General features: G+C 46.8%; 1 protein-coding gene across 1 annotated transcript in view; it reads right to left on the reverse strand.

Annotated features, from left to right (window-relative positions):
• LOC311227096 (macoilin-1-like) overlaps window positions 1-21,347 on the reverse strand; it is a 37,870-nt gene that overhangs the window by 13,472 nt on the left and 3,051 nt on the right. Inside the window, exons 5-10 of the mRNA XM_084312630.1 lie at window positions 14,696-14,874; window positions 13,961-14,561; window positions 13,103-13,261; window positions 11,210-11,392; window positions 10,385-10,505; window positions 9,114-9,288 (exon numbers count right to left, since the gene is read on the reverse strand). Of these exons, the coding sequence (XP_084168756.1) occupies window positions 9,114-9,288; window positions 10,385-10,505; window positions 11,210-11,392; window positions 13,103-13,261; window positions 13,961-14,561; window positions 14,696-14,874 (1,418 nt within the window). The remainder of the gene's footprint in view (window positions 1-9,113; window positions 9,289-10,384; window positions 10,506-11,209; window positions 11,393-13,102; window positions 13,262-13,960; window positions 14,562-14,695; window positions 14,875-21,347) is intronic.

Raw genomic sequence — 21,347 nt, forward strand, 5'->3', positions numbered from 1 at the left:
CATACCCCTCAGACCCAGTTCAAACGTACCGCTCCACATGTACGAACAAGTCCTAGTTCCGCGTAGGAATCTGGCTACCGCACCACTAATGGGACTATTTGTTCATAGTGCGTATATATACTGCGCTACTAAAGTAGGACTTCCTTTTCAGTCCAGTTTCTTACCCTCCAATAGAGTCACAGACGTAAAGCCTCCCCGCGACGCCACGTGTGGGAGTAAGGCCAAGTTCGCCTACCATCGGTATTGAGACATCGTGTATATTAATATTTGAATAGTCATATTTGGCACTATATCGTCGAGTTGGACGTAGTCTATTAAGCTAATAATAGTCTGTTAATATATAGTGCTTCGTGCGGTGAGAATACTACCGTAGTCAGTACCCCATCGTTTCGGGCAGAGAACTGGCTGCTTACCCAGGGTGGTTTACCCCACGTGAAGCTGCACCCGAGGAGCCCCAGAGCCGACGAGCGAGTGGACCTGTATACCGGATTATTCTACCGACGACAGCCCGCCTTCCCAGGCACGGATTATGCTTTGTATACTTTGATTATTCCATGGATAAAGACCCCCGACACTGCCGTGTGTTGGAACCCCCCCCCCTGGAGAGGACGCAAGGTGAGGAGACGCTCTGCAAGACGAGGTCGCTTCACGTCTCTCCCCCGTGGACCGGAGGAAGCCGGCCCACAAAGAGTCCACCTGCTTTCATCTGTGGTCCAAGGATCGCCGGCGCATTGAACGGCACTACAGTGGGTTCACCTGGGATACCCTTGGCCGGATGAGGCAGCCGGATTCTACCCCCCCCCCCCCCTCCTACTCCTGTCGGCTTACAAGCGACCGGATTAACCCCCTCTAGTGTATCCAGTATATAATCATTAAAGTATCATTGCTGTTATTCCTTAAACTATTCCAGGTCGTATATGTACCACCTGCGCCTTTAGAGATTGGACATTCTCTATTGATATACCGACGAATACTCTTGCCATAAAAGTGCATACTAATTTCCATTCATAAATGTGATTGATTTGATTAAGTGCTTGCTCTACACACCATCGCTGTGTAGAAATAAAGACCTATTTCTAATTCGTACATTTGTGTTGGATCCGTTTCATCTACGTGACAGTGTTCATCATAATATATTTATGCCGTGTACTGGGTGGCCGAATATTAAGTACAAAGGTAGTGGTAGTAAGTATCATATCTAGTAATACAGTCAGGGAATTGTACCCCTCAGTTACAGTAGGAGTCGCTGTTTACAACGACCCGGACCCACCCCGCCAGCTTCTCCCACCCTCTGATACAGCCAATTGTATCAGTGCAGACGGCCAGCCAAGCTGGTGACAACCCCGGAGCTGTGAGCTGGATTCGAACAGGCGAACCAAGCTCACAGCTCCGGGGCTGGTGACGAACGCAATCTCCGCTCGACCACCTAACCGCCCCGGCACGAATATGTTCCAACGGAAACGCTGGTTGGAGGTCTGACCCCCCACCCTGACCGCCTGGGGCCTTTCACTCAGAAAGTCCAGTATCCAGGCGCTCAGAGCGGAGCTCAGACCCAGCTCGATCAGCTTGTCCACCAGTCTGGTGGGGACTATGGTGTTGAACGCTGAGCTGTAGTCAATGAACAACAGTCTCACATAGCCCCCCTTCTGACGGTCTAGGTGAGAGAGGGTGCTGTGCAGTACTTGGGAGACCGCATCATCAGTGGACCTGTTTGGCCTGTATGCAAATTGCATAGGGTCCATATCACTGGGGAGGAAGGCACAAATGTGATCCTTGACCAGCCTCTCAAAACATTTCATGGCCACAGAGGTGAGTGCCACCGGTCTGTAGTCATCGAGACCTGTTGGGGAGGATTTCTTTGGTACCGGGATAATGGTAGACATCTTGAAGCAGGCAGGGACCACTGACTCCGCCAGGGATAGATTAAATATGGTGGTGAACACAGGGGCTAGCTGGTTTGCACAGGACTTAAGTATGCGTCCTGTTATTCCATCTGGGCCAGCAGCCTTTCTGGTGTTCACCTGCATAAATGCGCTTCTCACACTGTGTACAGTCAATGAGAGAGCGTCCCCGACCCCCCGCGGATGCCCCCCCCCTCCACAACAGCCGGCGCGCCAGTGACGTCACTAGCCGTTGAGCTAGAGGCGCCACCGTTTGCACCAAACCGCACGTAAAACCGCGCGTAAAAGGTGTTGAGCTGGTCCGCGAGAGAGGCGTCGTCGCTCCCCATTGAGGGGGCGCTGACTTTGTAGTCAGTTATCGTCCTCAGTCCCCGCCATAAGCCTCTTGTGTCATTCTGTGCCATCTGTGCCTCCATTTTGTCAGCATACGCCCTTTTGGCAAGTTTAACAGCGTTGCGCAGAGTGTAGACTGTTGTCTTGTACTCTTCCATGTTTCCCGTCTCTCTGCCCAGGTTGTAGGCAGTGGTGTGAGTTTTCAGAGCTGCTCTGATAGTACTGTCCACCCACGGTTTCTGGTTTGGGAAGACCCTCGCCTTCTTTGTGGGGACGATACTATCAGCTAAGGTTGCCATTAGGGATGCCCCGATCGATCGGCCACCGATCGTTATCGGCCGATAATCAGTATAAATATGCGATCGGTGATAATGTTTTATTTTCACCGATCGTCAAACCCGATCTCACTCGCTGTCGCTGAGTTCTGTCTCAGACACCGGTGGTGCGGTGTCTGCTCTCGAGTCCAGCCCCTCCCGCACGCATGTAAACACGGGTCTAGTCTAGTGAGACACGGGAGGACGGCGTGTCGGCGTCTCCCTGAGCTAACGTTAGCTTAGCTACCGTTACAAAATGACCCAGTCAACTATTCACTTTTAGTTTAATACATGATGAGGCATTGTCTAACCGAACGGTATCTAGCCGGCCAGCTACCGATAGCTCCTGACATCGACAAACGCTCCAGCAAGTATAGTAGGTAGGTATGATACCCGTTAGCTGTTAGCTCACGTTAGCGCAAGTTAGTTCACGAAATGTCCCATTGAACTAAATAATTCACTGAGGCGTTGTATTAACGTTATATATCCGGCTAGTAGTAGCTACAGATAGCTCCTGATATCAATGTCTTATAACACTGATTCGATGCGTATTCGAGCTGAGGGCTTGCTGAGCACAGTTAAGTAACGTTATACCAATAGGGTCCAGGTGCAGCGCCGGAGAATCCTGGCCGTTGCTCGATATTACTCGAGTATAGGTCCAGCTGCAGCTCCGGAGAATCCTGGCTGTAGCTGGAGGCTACTAGAGTACACACAGACAGTGGAGCTTGTTGCGTGGTGGCGATGTCTCGCAGATAATATAAGTACAAGTCTAATTATATAATATATATATTTTATAAAAAAAAAAAATATATATATATATAATACATTTTAATTTCTTTTAATCAAAAACGATCGGTATCGGATCGGTATCGGCCGATATGGCTCACGACGATCGGTGATCGGTGGCAAAAAACGTGATTGGGGCATCCCTAGTTGCTATAAAGCTAACAACAGTGTCTGCGAACTCGCTGAGGTCACTGGCGCTTCCCTCGAACATATCCCAATCGACGTCTTCGAGGGCGTCCTGAAGCGTGGCCTCTGATTGGTCGGACCATCTCTTTACCTCACGTGACACGACGGCGTCACGTGATCTCTGCCTGTAAGCAGGATAGAGGAAAATGGAGTCATGATCAGATGTGCTTGTAGCTCCCGCTAATGGAGGAGCCGGTACAGCTTTGTAGCCGGCTCTGAACGGGGTGTAGCAGTGGTTGAGCATGTTTCCCCCTCTGGTGGAGCAGGCGATGTGCTGAAAAAAGGATGGCATCACTTTCTTCAGATTTGCCTGGTTGAAATCGCCGGCAATGACCATGGCTGCGTGTCCGGGTGTTTTATCTGGTGGATGTTGAGATGCGACTGTAGCTCCGCCAGAGCCTTGGCGGTGTTCGCTTGGGGAGGGATGTACACCGCGGTAAACTCTCAAGGAAGGTGGAAGGGGCGACATTGAATGGCCAGATGCTCCAGGTCCGGCGAGCATGAACGGGAGAGTATCTTGATCTCCTTGGGGCTAACCCAGCCGTTGTTGGTAAGGAGACAGACACCCCCACCGATGCTCTTGCCGGAGGCTTCTGTGCGGTCCGCTCGGAAGACGGTGAAGGAGTCCGAGGGAGAGACGCTGTGGTCCGGAGTCGCTGGTTTCAACCATGTCTCCGTGAAGCACATGATGTTGCAGTCCCTCACCTCTCACTGGAATCGGACCCGCGCCCGTAAATCGTCCATCTTACTCTCTAGCGAACGTGCATTCGCCAGAAAGATGGATGGGATCGCCGGACGGTAAGCAGATATTTTTAACCTTAATCTGATTAAGGGGATGAGACTGAGGGGGCCGCGGGGCGGATATGAAAGGAGGTGTTAAAAGTGCGCTATGCGGTTCGGGGAGAGACATTTTGTTTACATTTGCAGAACCTGCGATTAGTTAATAAATAGATATATCTAAAGCTAAAAGAAGAAAACCTTCAAAAGAAGGGACTGCACACTCCTCGGGACTGATTTAGTTTTTTATTTGTTGGTACACAACGCGTTTAGCTTCCGCATCCTCCGGTGCTATAGCTATATAGGTCCCTTCTTTTGAAGGTTTTCTTCTTTTAGCTTTATACTAGAGCTGGGCATAGATTAATTTTTTTAATCTAGATTAATCTACCTGCAATCCTGGAATTAATCTAGATTAAAATGACTCAAAAAAAAAAAAAGTCTGCCGAAGATGTTCAAAATAGGTGTGTTCTACCCAAATAATGACCAGAGGAGGAGATTTATCCTCTCCTCTTCATCTGAGGAGTCACTAGCTGTTCTATCTCCTTGTTCAACAGCATGAACATGTCTCTTCTTTTTGTAATTTCCAGTGTTTCTTTTAAAACCAGATTTATCGTAATTTTCTGTGCCCTTCCTTTGATGCCATTAACATTGTTACACTGATATTGACAGCTCTCTCCAGTGTCAAATCACTCTCTGTCAGTAGTTTCTTCTGTGAACCTTCATTTCTTAATCCACACACAAACCTGTCTCTCAATGTGTCTTTTAGTGAATCTCTAAATTCACAATGCTGCTGACTGGTTGCTCACACACAGACTGCTGCAGAAGCAGGTTTCTCAACAAATTCAGTGCAAGCTCAGTGTAACAGTTCCATGAATGAATGAATGAATGAATGAAAACGTTATTTAACAGATTGCAGAATGGGTACAATACAGTACGGCTCAATACATACAATTGTTAAGGGGATACAGACCAGAGAAAGACTTTTGTCTTGTTTACATCAGGGTCCCCCATTTTCATTTACTTGCTCCACATTGTCATTAGCCCCTTTCGTGACTGTGATGCACTGAGTGAATCCACAGTCACTTGCTCCTCAATAGGAAACCAACCTAGATTTACCATGAAGGACTGGTTCTGGCCGAACCGTTCGTTATACAAGAATCACAGAGAAATTACAAAGGTACTCACAGTTGCACGAGGATTTCGGACAGAGATAAGGGATGGTGCGCATGCGCTGTGATCACCCAACGGCGGAAATAATGCCGTTTTGAGCAGTTTATAAAAATTATTTAAAATGTTTATTAGCAACGCAGAGCTTTCAAACCATCCAGTATCTCTGTCCGAAACCCTCGTGCAACTGTGAGCACCTTTGAAACGTCTCTGTGATTCTTGTATAACGAACGGTTCAGCCAGAACCAGTCCTTCATGGTAAATCTAGGTTAGTTTCCTATTGAGGAGCAAGTGACTGTGGATTCACTCCGTGCATCACAGTCACGAAAGGGGCTACATTGTCATCAAAGTTCAAACGGTCCAATATTTCCAATAACCCAAGCCATTTCTGTTGTAAACACTCACGATAGTCCAGTCGATCCTTCCTTTAGTGTGTAAAGTGGATTTCCTCCTCTTGTAGATGTTTCCCAGTGCCGCCCGTATCAACGTGAGCTAACATGCTAACTCGCTAACGTTAATAATGTAAACAAAGCTTGCAACAGACTTCTTTTTTCTTGCATTGCGCAGATTCAGACGTCCTCATCGCCGAATTGTGTTATATCCTGAGGACTTCTTAACCTCACCTGTATAACAATGATTACCGGACCACTACTTTAGTTTAACACATTATTCTGACTACAGCTCCGGTAGTGCAATCACTTCCTGGTACCACAGCTGGGAACTACGGCAAGTATTTAAGGACAATACAGACCCAACGTTGAGAAAAAGATTAACGGCGTCAATTATATTATCGCGCGATACTAGTCTCGCGATAACGCAGCACGTTAACGCCGTTAACGGCCCAGCTCTACTTTATACACATCTCTTGCGCTGACCTGCACCTCCAGTCGGGGTCCAACAAGATGTGCACGAGTCTTATTTAGTTTAAATAGATATATCTATTGATTATGTAGTGTTGTTCACACAAACCTGCAACTGTCACCAAGCCCTTTAACTGTAATTTGTCTGTTCTGCGCCGTGTATTACATACCGTGTCATTTTATTTGGTTGTTTGTTTGATGTGTCTTTTAATTATTTCCCTTACCTCAGTGATGTATCGTCTGTCTCTTTTCTATTTAATAATTTTTTTTTCCCTTTTGCTCCGTTACCCTTTGAGAGGCCCATTTGTCCTCTCACCAGGCCGTCATTGTAAATAAGAATGTAAGAATTGTTTTTAATTAACCTGCCTGGTTAAATAAATAAAATAAAACTATACTGTATGTGTCATTCTTGTAATTGTTTCTGTGACTATGAAATAGAACGGTGAAATGCCCTGTTTTGTGTTATAAAAATAAAAATAATCTTGAGGCACTGTGAACCAAATGTAAGCCTAAAATAATGTTTGTGAACAGAATTGCCGACCCCACAGCTGTCAACATTTCCCTCTGAGGACAGTTTGTTATTCAGTTGTGAAAATATACAATAGCAGGTTTTTCCACTTCTGACATTTGTTGGGTACATTTGTACATCAGCTCCTACAGCTAGACGTCCCACAGATAGTGAATAGGGACGCATTTCAAGCTGACTCGTGACTCAACTTGGACTTGAGCACAGATGACTGGGACTTGGACTCGAGCATTGACTGCATTTGGACTCGGAAAGTGCAGACCAGGACTCGGACTTATACAGTTATTTAAAAAAAGAAAATCTAATCATTTGGCACAAGATATTGATGGCGAGTGCATTTGTTTGGCTATTGTGTCACAAAGTAAATAAACTCCCATTGAAATGGTGACCGCTGTGTCATTTATGTTTAATGTAGACATTTTCTTATTTGTATGTCAGCTTTGACTGCCAGAGTGGAGTGGACTCAACCTTGATGACTTGAACTCAGACTGGGTCTAGGCCACATGACTAAGACTAAAACTAAAATGAAAAATGACCCAGAGTAAAATGACCCAGCCTGCTCTGCCCCCTCTCACCCCGCCTGCTCTGCCCCCTCTCACCCCGCCTGCTCTGCCCCCTCTCACCCTGCCTGCTCTGCCCCCTCTCACCCTGCCTGCTCTACCCCCTCTCACCCTGCATGCTCTGCCCCCTCTCACCCTGCCTGCTCTGCCCCCTCTCACCCTGCCTGCTCTGCCCCCTCTCACCCTGCCTGCTCTGCCCCCTCTCACCCTGCCTGCTCTGCCCCCTCTCACCCAGCCTGCTCTACCCCCTCTCACCCTGCCTGCTCTGCCCCCTCTCACCCAGCCTGCTCTGCCCCCTCTCACCCTGCCTGCTCTACCCCCTCTCACCCAGCCTGCTCTGCCCCCTCTCACCCTGCCTGCTCTGCCCCCTCTCACCCAGCCTGCTCTGCCCCCTCTCACCCAGCCTGCTCTACCCCCTCACCCAGCCTGCTCTGCCCCCTCTCACCCTGCCTGCTCTGCCCCCTCTCACCCTGCCTGCTCTGCCCCCTCTCACCCTGCCTGCTCTACCCCCTCACCCTGCCTGCTCTGCCCCCTCTCACCCCGCCTGCTCTACCCCCTCTCACCCCGCCTGCTCTGCCCCCTCTCACCCTGCCTGCTCTACCCCCTCTCACCCCGCCTGCTCTGCCCCCTCTCACCCCGCCTGCTCTACCCCCTCTCACCCTGCCTGCTCTGCCCCCTCTCACCCCGCCTGCTCTACCCCCCCTCACCCTGCCTGCTCTGCCCCCCCTCACCCTGCCTGCTCTGCCCCCTCTCACCCAGCCTGCTCTACCCCCTCACCCAGCCTGCTCTACCCCCTCTCACCCAGCCTGCTCTACCCCCTCTCACCCTGCCTGCTCTACCCCCTCACCCTGCCTGCTCTACCCCGCCTGCTCTACCCCCTCTCACCCAGCCTGCTCTACCCCCTCTCACCCTGCATGCTCTACCCCCACTCACCCTGCCCCCTCTCACCCTGCATGCTCTACCCCCACTCACCCTGGACTCTGCCCAGCCCCCCTACCAGCCTCGTCCTTTCCCCAGCCCTGCCAGCTTGCTAAGAAATAATACACCGCCCCCCCCCCATCTTGGGTTGTGTGTGTCTGACTCTTACCACCTAAACTGCACGGACTACAACGTATGCTACTATATCATGCCAGTTAGGGTACCTTATGTGTACTGCACCTGTGTATACTGTATACTTTACCTACTCGTAGTATATATTCAGAGTGTTATTGACCATATTTATTGTAACTTATAACTGATGGGTCATAGAGACCTTATCTGCACTTTTGATTACACTGCTTACTTGCTCATATGATTATATTAAGTTAATTATATTGTTTAGACTGCTTATTCTTTTCTTTACTATAATTGTATTGCCTGTACCCCCCCCCCCCCCCCCCCACGCTGCTATGGCGCCTACATTTCCCCAAGGGGATCAATGAAGGAATATCTTATCCTATCTTTTACCTACCATCTGCCTACTGTCTCGGTGTCCCTGTGCTTGGGTTAACCAGCTAGCCCTGACACAATTGGGCTATATATACGTCAATAATTTTAGTCCAGTGACATAATGGTCGAAGTCTATACTGTTCAGTATAAGTAATAGATCTGATCAGTACTCTGTATCTGCCTTACACAAGTGTAAGGCTCAGAATCTGCCTCGGAAGTTGGTAGAAAAGCAGATCCTCGCTGGAGCGGCAGCCCAGCCTTTATAATAAACATACCTTGTGCTATCTCCAGCTGCCTCTTGGCATCTCCCAGGGCGGAGAAGAGGTCCAGTTTGATCCTGGTCTCTGCACTGAGGCTGTTCTCCAGATGCTGGGTCTTCTCCTGCATGGCCGACAGCGCTGACATCAGCACCTCCGTGTCCTTCTCGTTCTCTTTGTACTTGCGCAGCTCCTGCACAGGACAGGATGGAGAGAGGGAAGAGGGAGAAGAAGAGGGAGAGACAAAGGGTAGAACAGAGTGAGACTTGATAACTGGGAACAAAAGTGTAGCTAAGTTTTTCTTGACAATCGAGGACAGCACTTGGTCACAACCGATCATATAATTCACCGGTAGGCCTAGTATTAACAGATTTAACCACAGTTTTATTCCTCCTTTTTTAATTATGCAGGGTTCATGAAGTTTACGGTTAGGATTTTACAGCACCTTAAATAAGAGGAGAATAAGCCAGAGCTTGTCAAATACAATGGAGGACCAAAACAAAGGGAGCGTGGGTCAAACTTGACCTGCAGGCCCCCAAATTGGGCGGCACTGCTATAATCTTACCAACAGTTGAGTTTCAAACAAAATACACACCTAGGGGCTAAAAAATACAATGAAAGAAGTCCAGGACGACATGAGATTTTATCATTAGGTTTTCCAGGATGAATGGGAACCCTGGAAAAGGTAGTGGCCACAGATTGGCCATCAATGTGAAATAGTGGTGATCAGTTAGCAACTCGGCGACGGGGGACGTGAATGTGATGTTAACAGTAGGGTTTGAAACGATGACGTCTAGTATCTGGTCCAGTGTTGTAGGACTCGAGTCATGGACTGATGTTCAGGACTCGTGACTCGACTTGGACATGAGCACTGATGACTCGGACTTGAGCATTGACTGCATTCGGACTCGGAAGGTGCAGAACGAGGGACTTGGACTTGTTAATTTATATAGTTTTAAAAAAATAAATGTAAAAGGCCCTAATCATTTGGCATAAGATATTGATGGCTAGTGCATTCGTTTGGCTATTGTGTCACAAAGTAAATAAACCCCCTTTGAAATGGTGACCGGTGTGACATTTATGTTTACGGTAGACCTTTTTTTATTTGTACGTCCGCTCTTTGGCGGCCAGAGTGGAGTGGACGCAACCTTGATGACTTGGACTCGGACTAGGGTAATGGGGACTCGACTCGGGCTCTTCTTTGGTGACTTGACTCGAACACTGGGGACTCGAGACTCGACTTGGACTCGAGAGTTAGTGACTCGACTGCAACAGTGGTCTGGTCTCACCTGACACTTCCCCTCCAGGTCTCTGATCTGCTCCTCCTTCAGCTTCAGGTCCATGCTGAGCTTCTTACACTCAGTCTCCAGCTCTCGGATGCGGCCGCGCAGAGAGTCGGTGCACTCACCCCTGTGGGCCCGGAGGGTTAGACGAGACAGTGGAGAAACTCAGAGTGAGAAGAAAGTTGGAGTCAGTAAAGACACGTTGTCAGTAAAGACACGTTGTCAGTGAAGACACATTGTCAGTGAAGACACATTGTCAATAAAGACACATTGTCAGTAAAGACACATCGTCAGTAAAGACACATTGTCAGTAAAGACACATTGTCAGTAAAGACACATGGTCAGTAAAGACACATGGTCAGTGAAGACACATGGTCAGTGAAGACACATGGTCAGTAAAGACACAATGTCAATAAATACACATTGTCAGTAATGACAGTGTCAATAAAGACACATTGTCAATAAAGACACAGTCAGTGAAGACACATAAAAGCAATGCAGAGAATAAGAAAAAGGGTAAAAGCAATGTTGGTAATAACAATACAAATATTGACACAGCTTGAAACCCGATTATTTCTTCCCCGTTAAGACGGTCATAAAAGAAACTTTCGTTTGAAGTTACAAGTTTTTTGTCATAAATGTTTTGTTCCATTGTATATTACCCTGTTTTGTCTGTTTACTCATTAGGGTAGGAGAACGCCCACCCTCCCTTTAGGCTACACCGGCTACACCAACCCCCTTCTATTGTCCAGCTTTTGGAAAACCCTTCAGTGCCAGTGTTTAACATACGGTATAGTCTACCTCCCGGCTCTACGCGGTGCGCACGTGTACCTGGTGGCGGCGGCCAAAGCCGCGGCCCTGGCAGCCGTGGCCTCTTCCATCTTCTTCCTCTTCCGCTCGTCGGCCAGCTGCTTCTCGGCCAGGGCGCGGGCCTCCTGCTCCGCCTTCAGCCTCTTCTCCAGCTGGAAGATGGTCTGCTTGTCCTTCTGCTTGGCCTGGACCGCACTGTGGAGCCTGTGGAAAGCAGGAGCGGAGCTTTAAGATGCGTTTGATGATCCCAGTTTAGTTAGATTAGATTAGATTCAAATGTATCGTCATTATACAGCACAAGTGGAGTACAACGAAAACGAGTGCGCAACAGTAATATACAATGTACAGGTGATTAACCTGGGTAGTACGTGCGTTCTATGTTGTCGTCCCTAAAATGTGGAACGAGCTGCCGCTGCAGATTAGGCGGGCCTCATCACTGTCCCATTTTAAAAGCCTCCTTAAGACCCACCTTTTCTCTCTGGCTTTCGACACCATGTAGCTTGTTGATTGTATGATTTTATTGTGTTATTGTTGTATCGTTTTGTTACTGTGTCCTTTGCTTTTAAATACAGTACTCTTATCTATTTAATTAAAAAAATGTATTGTTGCCTATGTTGATCTTTTCTTCCCTTTTTGGTACTCTTGTTCTTTTATCTATTTTTAGTGCTGCTTATAGTTTTTAATATGCTCCCTCTGTACAGCACTTTGTGCCCCTGTGGCTGTTAAAGCGCTTTATAGATAAAGTTGGATTGGATTACGTATATAAATGAGTACTACCGAGTGTAGTGTGTGGAGGATAACAGAACTGGTCCCCTCCCTCATTTGAGCTATCTCACCCAACCCCCCCCCCCAGTTTCTCTTGTCCTAGGTCTCCTAGCTAGTCACGTTGGTGAGAGCCATTCAAGCCATATTCTCTGACTATTCTGTATTTGATACTTTCATTCTGAGTTGATCAATTGTATTAACCGGATCTCCATTGACTGAGTAAGTTATTATATTCATCCACAAGTGCTAATTGTAATATAATATGTACAGTGATAGAATAGAATAGAAATACTTTAATCATGCAGAGGGAAATTTGGCACTACAAATCGCTCACAGTAAACATTTAGGTAGACAAAACAAAGTCACGAATAAGAATAACAAAAAAACTGCCTAAGAATAAAGAATAAAATAAGCCTAAGAAGAATAGAATAATAATAATAAAATACGGTCCGGGATTCACATTTCCTGTTATGTATATACATTCTAATATAAAATATACAGTAAAGATATACAGAAATCTACAGTAAGTGTAATATTGAACAATGTTGTGATGATACAGTATGGTAGTAGTCATACTGGCCAGCAGCGTAACTAGTAACAGACTCAGCAATTAGTCGACCAAACCAGTGGAATCTGAATTCCTTCAGTCACGGACAGAGTACTACATTTAGGGCTGCGCGATTTTGGGAAATAATCAAATTGCGATTTTTCGGACAGATATTGCGATTGCGATTACATTTGCGATTATAATAAAAAAATAAATAAGCAGCCCCACAAAGGTTTATTGTAAAATGCGGCTTGCATCTGGCCTACGCGGTGGGTCTTTTCGGGACACCGAGCCTGAAAATGTTTATTTTTACCTGGGAATCGATACCGGTACCTTTTTTTTTGTACTTTACTCTCCCTCTCTGAAGTCTAAACTTCACAACACACAATCTAAAACCCTTTACCTCCCTCTCCCAAACCGATCTTGTATCTCAATGGGACTTCCTGGCAAAAAAAGTAAAAAAAAAAAAAAAGGTTAAAAAAGAAATTGCGATTTCTCTTTTCTTTTTTGCGATTTGATAATTGCATCATTCAAAATCACGATTTCGATTAAAAATCGATTAATCGTGCAGCCCTATACTACAGACAACACGTGTCCCTCACTTGTTCTGCAGGAGCTCGTTGTCCTGGCGGAGCTGCCCCAGCTCCGAGCGCAGACTGCGGTCCTGGCTGCTGAGAGAGGAGAGTTGGCTCCGCAGCTCCGACTCCAGCTGCCTGCTGGCCTGCAGGTCCGCCTTCAGACGCTTCACGTCCTGCTCCAGCCTGCAGAGGGAGGGGTAGAGAGTGAGCAGGCACTCAAGTGTGTGTGCGTGTGTTTCAAGAGAGAGAGAGAGAGAGAGAGACACCAACGAGGTGAGCGAAAAGTGCAAGTCAAGAGAGAATGAGTGGTTAGGACTGGAGGAGGGTTAGTAGTAGAGTGGGTTAGATAGCAGGACGGACAGAGAGAGGGTTAGTAGTAGAGTGGGTTAGATAGCAGGACGGACAGAGAGAGGGTTAGTAGTAGAGTGGGTTAGATAGCAGGACGGACAGAGAGAGGGTTAGTAGTAGAGTGGGTTAGATAGCAGGACGGACAGAGAGAGGGTTAGTAACGCAGGTTGTTAGAATGGGTCACAATGTCTGAATTCTGTTAAAGGAATAGTCCACATTTCTAAGAGGTACTACCAGATTTGTCACAAACTGGGAGTACGTTCAGTCCATCCTAGAAGCGCTTGCACCAATGCTTCGGTTTTTGAGATATCAGAAGCGAAAAGAAACGTACGGTTAGCATTCGTCAGCGTCACACTGCTAATCATGCAAATGGAAGGCGATGGTGGGGGGCCGTGAGTCACTAAGCAATATTCACGCTTCAAGCCCCCCACCGACTGCCTTAGGTGGGCGGGTCCGGTAGAAAGATGGATGGATGTTTGAGTGCGTGTACGATATATATATATCACACGCGTGTGTTAATACACGACGTCTTACCGTACTAATGCTTCCGGCTTGCCCAGCTGGTTGTTGGGGATGCAGTTCTCCACCGGGTCCTTGGGAGCCACGCCGCTCCCCTTCCCGGAATTCTTCTGCTTCTTCTCGTTCTTCGCGGACGAGGAGGAAGAAGAGGCGGCGGAGGAGGCGGAGCCCGACGGCACGCTCCCGTTGGTGGCGCTGTGGTTCCGAGGGGAGGAGTTGGACACGCCGCCTCCTCCGCCGCCGCTGGCGTTTTTGTAGTTCTTCCCCCCCGCTCCCCCCGTCTCCTCTTTGGGAGTGTGCGTGCCGTCGGCGTGCGTGTGCTCCCCCGCCGCCAGGTCGTTGTTCAGCCTCTTCGGCGCCACGTGGTTCTCCATGTACTCCGCCTCCTGCGGCTTGGAGTCCAGTGTTTGTATAATACTGTTGTTGTTGTTGTTGATGATGACGCCGACCGTGGGTTTTTTGCCCTCCCGCTCCTTCCCCCCGTTACTACTGTCCTTCCCTTTCTCCCGGTACTCCAGCTCCGGCAGCGGCACCGGAGTGCTTTTCTTGCCGGGAGGCGCTCCGTTTTGAGAGACCGGCGCGGCCTCTACCTCCGAGACCCCTTTGGCTAGCGCGGCTAGAGAGGGGGAGAGAAGATGCGGAGTTAGAAGGAGTTTTGTGTAAAGCTTGTACAAAAAGAGCTCCCGACTGCCTCTCTCTCTCTCTCTCTCTCTCTCTCTGCGTGTCTGTGCGTGTCACCGTCTGTCTCACCCTCTTCCGCCTCTCTCTCCTGTCTCTGGAGCATCTGTTGCTCCAGCGGCAGAGCTTGCTGTAGGAGCTGCATGTAGAATTCATTCTCCTTCTGCACCTCCTTCTGTTTCCGCAGGCGCATCTTGTAGCTGACGTAGCTCTTGAAGCCAAAGCCTAGAGTCACCACCGGGTAGCCGATACTGAGAGGTGGAGAGGAGGGAGAGAGAGGTGGAGAGGAGAGAGAGAGAGAGGTGGAGAGGAGGGAGAGAGAAGTAGAGAGGGTGGTAAGAGGTGGTGAGGACAAAGAGAGAGAGAGGTGGTGAGGACAGAGAGAGAGAGGTGGTGAGGAGAGAGAGAGAGAGAGGTGGTGAGGACAGAGAGAGAGAGGTGGTGAGGACAGAGAGAGAGAGGTGGTGAGGAGAGAGAGAGAGAGGTGGTGAGGACAGAGAGAGAGAGGTGGTGAGGACAGAGAGAGAGAGGTGGTGAGGACAGAGAGAGAGAGGTGGTGAGGAGAGAGAGAGAGAGGTGGTGAGGACAGAGAGAGAGAGGTGGTGAGGACAGAGAGAGAGAGGTGGTGAGGACAGAGAGAGAGAGGTGGTGAGGACAGAGAGAGAGAGGTGGTGAGGACAGAGAGAGAGGTGGTGAGGACAGAGAGAGAGAGAAAGAGAGGTGGTGAGGACAGAGAGAGAGAGAGAGAGAGAGAGAGAGAGAGGTGGTGAGGAGAGAGAGAGAGAGAGGTGGTGAGGACAGAGAGAGAGAGAAAGAGAGGTTGTGAGGACAGAGAGAGAGAGAAAGAGAGGTGGTGAGGACAGAGAGAGAGAAAGAGAGGTGGTGAGGACAGAGAGAGGGGTGGTGAGGACAGAGAGAGGTGGTGAGGACAGAGAGAGAGAGGTGGTGAGGACAGAGAGAGAGAGAGAGAGAGAGAGAGAGAGAGGTGGTGAGGAGAGAGAGAGAGAGAGGTGGTGAGGACAGAGAGAGAGAGAAAGAGAGGTGGTGAGGACAGAGAGAGAGAAAGAGAGGGGTGGTGAGGACAGAGAGAGAGAGGTGGTGAGGACAGAGAGAGAGAGAGAGAGAGAGAGAGAGAGAGGTGGTGAGGAGAGAGAGAGAGAGAGGTGGTGAGGACAGAGAGAGAGAGAAAGAGAGGTGGTGAGGACAGAGAGAGAGAAAGAGAGGTGGTGAGGACAGAGAGAGAGAAAGAGAGAGGTGGTGAGGACAGAGAGAGAGAGGTGGTGAGGACAGAGAGAGGTGGTGAGGACAGAGAGAGAGAGAGGTGGTGAGGAGAGAGAGAGAGAGGGGTGGTGAGGACAGAGAGAGAGAGAGAGAGGTGGTGAGGACAGAGAGAGAGAGAGAGAGAGAGGTGGTGAGGACAGAGAGAGAGAGGTGGTGAGGACAGAGAGAGAGAGAGAGGTGGTGAGGACAGAGAGAGAGAGGTGGTGAGGACAGAGAGAGAGAGAGGTGGTGAGGACAGAGAGAGAGAGAGAGAGGTGGTGAGGACAGAGAGAGAGAGAGAGAGGTGGTGAGGACAGAGAGAGAGAGAGGTGGTGAGGACAGAGAGAGGTGAAAATAAAGTAAGTCCACAGGTCGTACAGTATATACATGATGACATTTCAGTAACTTTCATTGAGAAAAGTAAGGTATGGCAAGGTAGAACATTTTGAAGAAATATTGTGGGCCCCTGGTCGGCCATTTTCAGGCGCATTTTGTGGGTAGTTTGCTATAATATTAATAGTTTGTGCAAATCCAAATGAATAGTTTTAATTATGTTACATTAATTAAGATATGGTCACCATGCCTCCATTTCATATGCTATTATGTTGTTGTTGTTGTTGTTGTTGTTGTTGTTGTTGTTATATTGTTGTATGACAGATGTTTACTTTGGAAGGTAGTAAAACTGAATTGAAATACCACAATTGGACTAATTGGTTGGTTGAAATGGTCGATAGTTTCAAATACCTCGGAGTGGTACTGGACAACAGACTCCGCTTTGACCAGCACACTAATGACACACAGAAAAGGAGTCACCAAAGACTATCAAATCAACTGCAAGCCTAAAGGACTGTATAACCCCCATGCCCCCCCCCCCCCCCCATCTCCTCCTACTGTTGTACCAGAGCATTACTCAGCCCATCATACTACACCGTTCCACCTGTTCCTTTAACATGCTATCCCGTTACTAACCAGGCCAAACTAACACGCATAACCAATACCAGTGCGAGGATAACTGGTCTCACCCACACACAACCTCGCAGAGATAAACAATGAGACTGCATTGCAACCTCAACAGAACAGGACATTGAACACCCACTCAATCACAACCTTACCCTACTGCCATCCGGGCGCAGGTACAGAACACCGAGGTACAGAAGGGCTCGCTACGGGAAAAGCCTAGTCCCCGCAGCCATAGATGGCCTTAAACAATAGGCGTCGCTAAACATACCTGAGTGTGTACTGTTGTCTGTCATTGTATGTTGTTACTGTGTGCTGTTGTCTAATGTGTACAGTGCTGTGGAAAGGAATTTCCCCTGTGGGGACAATAAAATAGAAAAATGGGGGAATTTTTTGCCCCCTCTCTGGACATTTTACAATATTTGATTCATGGGGGCCGCTTTGCCCCTGTATATTTCCTACACTGAGGTAGGTTTTTATAGATCCGTTCGCTGTATACAAACATACCGTGTTTGAGCCAATCAGCAATACCAACTGCGCTAAAAAAAAGTACAACAGGGCTCTATGGAGATACCATGACACTCCCCTGACTAAAACGGCTGGATGTCATTTAGCCAAATCAGCATGGCTGTGAGTGTTGTTGAGTCTTTCACCTTTTACATATCCAGCTTTGGCATGGATTGATTGCTAACAAATGCAAATATATTGTATTCTGCCCCATTGTTCTGACCAGGATTACATTCCTTTTGCCCCCTTGATGCGCGCACACACAGAGTCTGACGTGGACAGTGAACAGGTCTATTCATCCCTGGTGGGATATTGGGTCGTTGTAAGCAGAAAAACTCTCAAACAGCAACAATTGTGGAGTAATGTATGAGAGGAACAACCAAGAAAGACAATAAATAACAATTGAGGTAACACATTTTCAAGCCGAAATTACAGAATACAATTTTGAAAAAAAGAAAAACTGCTATAGATTATCTGTTCACATTACCAGGTTTGCTAGGACACAGTCTCAAAGAAAAGTTAAGAAAGTACTAATCAACCACAGGAAATAATTTACATAATTTACATCCAAAACAAACGCCACAACCAGGAGTTTAACCAACAATAATTGCAGTTGCAGGCGAGTGCTCTCACCACTATCCAACAATGATTATAGTTAGTTAAGGTTGGTTTTAACATTTGCTTAACGGTTATGGTTAAGACAAAGTTAGGGTTAAGGTTAGGGTTCGATCCCCACCACGGGAACATAAAGGTTTTCTGAAAACGTAAAAAAGTTAATTTACAAACAAATTGTTAATGTGAAAATGATGATGCCCTGTTAACAGTCAAATGATATATGTAATATACAGTACTAATTTGTAATACGTACACATGTTAAATTTACAATACAATACGTAAATATATGACTTATGGCTATAACACAACATACATGATGTACCTTTTTTCCTGTGGTTGATTAGTACTTTATTTACATATTTTAAAGTGAGATCGAGCGGTTTACAGATGTGTATAGGTAGTAACACAGTCGTGTTTTTATTCTAGTGCCCCGACGTCTTCAACACACAGTAAAGATCAATTCTCTACTAACTTATGGACCATTTAAAACCATGGTCACAAACCTTCTCGCCTCCATTTGTTACTCTTTTAACTGTTTTGTCTGTATTCTATTGTTTTATTGCTGCCTCGGCATCGCTGAAAATTAGGGCTATCCTCAATGTATTCCCAAAAATTAAATAAAAGGTTGAAGGAATGTATGAATGAACAATAAGTTATTAATAACAATAATCAAAATATAAGAATTATATATATATATATACTAACCTTCGTACTGTCTTTTACTATCATGCACTTTGCTACCAAGTAATCTTCTTTGCCTATATTACTACCTATATGCTAATCTGTCTATACTACTATGCACTTAACACTGAGTGCCAGCGACGCTATATGTCGTTAGTTCATGCCGACCGTTGAATGCCAGCAACGCTATATAGTTTGTTTGTCTTTTTTTTATTAGCGATTTGAATTCATATTTCATCAATCTAGCCTCACGTTAGTGCAGCAACCTCTCTCTGAGCTCCATTGGGAAAATACCGCCGCCTATCGTCTCTCTCTGTGTAACTGCACTCCATTGGATTAGACTGATGGGGGGGGGGAAATCCAGTTTCGTCATTTTACTTATCCGGCAAGCCATCCGAAGAGATCGAAGTGATTGCCGAGCCGGAAAACAGCGTGGAATACATATTTACAGTACCCAGCGCTGAATCAATAAACGCAATCAATATTTGGAATGGCGATCAGGAATTGGAATAATCTTTTTGGAGAACATCTGATCTGAGGTAAGGAATCTATTTTACCAGTCTTAGGCCATGGTTAGACTGGTGTTTTTGTGGCGTTTTTTTATACGTTTTTGAATATGTTTCATGTCCCTATTACACAGAAATGCGTTTTTTTTTGGCGTTTTTTTGTGGATACGGCTGAAACGCTAAATTGTGTTTGCGTTTTGGAGAACCGCTAAAAAACGCGCCGACAACAGCGTGTAGTCTGCATGAGCCGTTGTTGTGAAAACGCCCATGCGCAGTAGATACCATCTGCGTGCCCTTCCGGTGACAACAGAGTGTGTGTGTGTGTTTGGGACAGAGGCAGAGCTGTCCCAAATAGCTGCAGCTACCATGTGTTGTCAAGTTATTGTTATAAGGATCCCAGTCCAAGCTACAACAGTCTGCATGCCCTTAACAATTGTTTGTATTGAGCCGTATTGTACCCATATGCAATATGTTAAATAAAGTTTACATCCATTCATTCTGCTAGCATTACCGATTGCATGAGCAGCTGGCTAACGTGAGCTATCAGATCCTGTTAGCTCAAAGCTCCTCTTTCAACTTAACAAGCATTAAACAAAATGGCCCAGTCATCTATTCACCTTTGTTTAATACACACAGCGTTGTCTCTAATGTTATCTAACTACTGATAGCTCTCGATATCATCAGTTTGGTGCTGGCTAAATAGCGTGAGCTAACGTTAGCTTCTAGCCACAATGCTATACTGTTATAATGGCATACTCCATTGACGTTAGCATGCAGCTAACAATGCTACCGATCTTTTTTTAGACTAAACTATCCGCTCTTGGTGGTCACTTGTGTTGATGTTAGTTTTGTTTCATCAACAAATGACAGGCAGAACACACAGTGAATGTATCCGTTTTGTTTATTGCACTTTTATTAGGCTTTGCTGAAAAAGAATTGCTGCATTGAGTAAATAGGCAAGATGGTGGCGCCCATAGGCGTCTGCCTTGTTGACATTTTCTTTGCTGGAGCTACCAGGAAGTGTATTGGCACATTAAAGTTCTGATTGGTTGAAATTGCCTTCATGTTCGCCACCTACTGCCACCTACTGCTTTGGCAGTGTACTACATCAGTGTGCTCAGGTGACAAAAACAAACAAAAAACGAAAGTGTGACTCGAGGCGCAGGACGTCGCGGCGAAACGCGTATGACAATGAAACGAAACGAAAGGTGTAACCGCAGCCTTAGGATAATCGGATCTGTTTTCACAGAGATATCAGTGTTTACCCTATGTGTGTGTCTGTGCGCGCTGATCAGGAAATGAGAGAATAGATTTTTCAGCTTGCTTCTCTATCGTGCATAAGTACACATATACTATCGATAATCTAGCGTTTATTTGAAAACAATTCATAAATAGGCCGAAAAATTACAACGTTTTTTGTGTATTCCAGAATATTCCAGTAAATGCCGTTTATCACGGAATCTTTATATTTTCCTGAAACTTTCAAGAAAACGAGGGCTTTTCAAAATGCTATAAAACGGAAATGAACAGATTAAAAAGCAATCCGTTTCGACAATGTTGACTGCAAACAAGTCATTGATAAGCGACGGCCAGATTAGACACGTAGCCATAATTTAAGACATAGATTATGCGTTCACAACGCTATCAGTGAAGTGGGTGCTGGCATTCAACCATGTTTTACCATGTTCACCAGTGGCATCCAAGGTGTTAAGACTGTTTCAAACCAAGTTCAACACTGTTTGATGAACAATGTTACTTAGCTGCCAGAGTTGTACCCAGGGGTGCGTTGGCAATTTCAAAGCTGGTTGCACTGTGTTTTAATGATGGCGCGTGCGCATAAATGTTCCCTCGCGTACGCACAGACTAAAGACAATGCCTAATTGCCTCTACGAATGGAATGTAACACATTTCATTCACAAGTTGTGTGAATGTATCTGAGAACGTATTTGAACACACCTGACGACCTGCGCTGTTGTTATGCAAAGTCACCAGGTGGGTACAGTTATGGTGCATCAGTCGAGTGCAGCGCATTCCTGTGTGCACATCCGCGCATGTGCGCGCGCGTGCTTCTGCTCACAGAGCCGGTTGCTCTGCGTGCAACCCCGTCCCATGAGCAAGGCACCCCTGGTTGATCCCTTGCTGCTTGTACAAACTTTGGATAAAAGAGTCCGCTAAATGAATAAAATGTAAATGTAAGT

Source organism: Notolepis coatsorum, assembly GCF_963971535.1.
Source record: "Notolepis coatsorum genome assembly, chromosome: 4".
In the NCBI taxonomy this organism is placed as follows: domain Eukaryota; kingdom Metazoa; phylum Chordata; class Actinopteri; order Aulopiformes; family Paralepididae; genus Notolepis; species Notolepis coatsorum.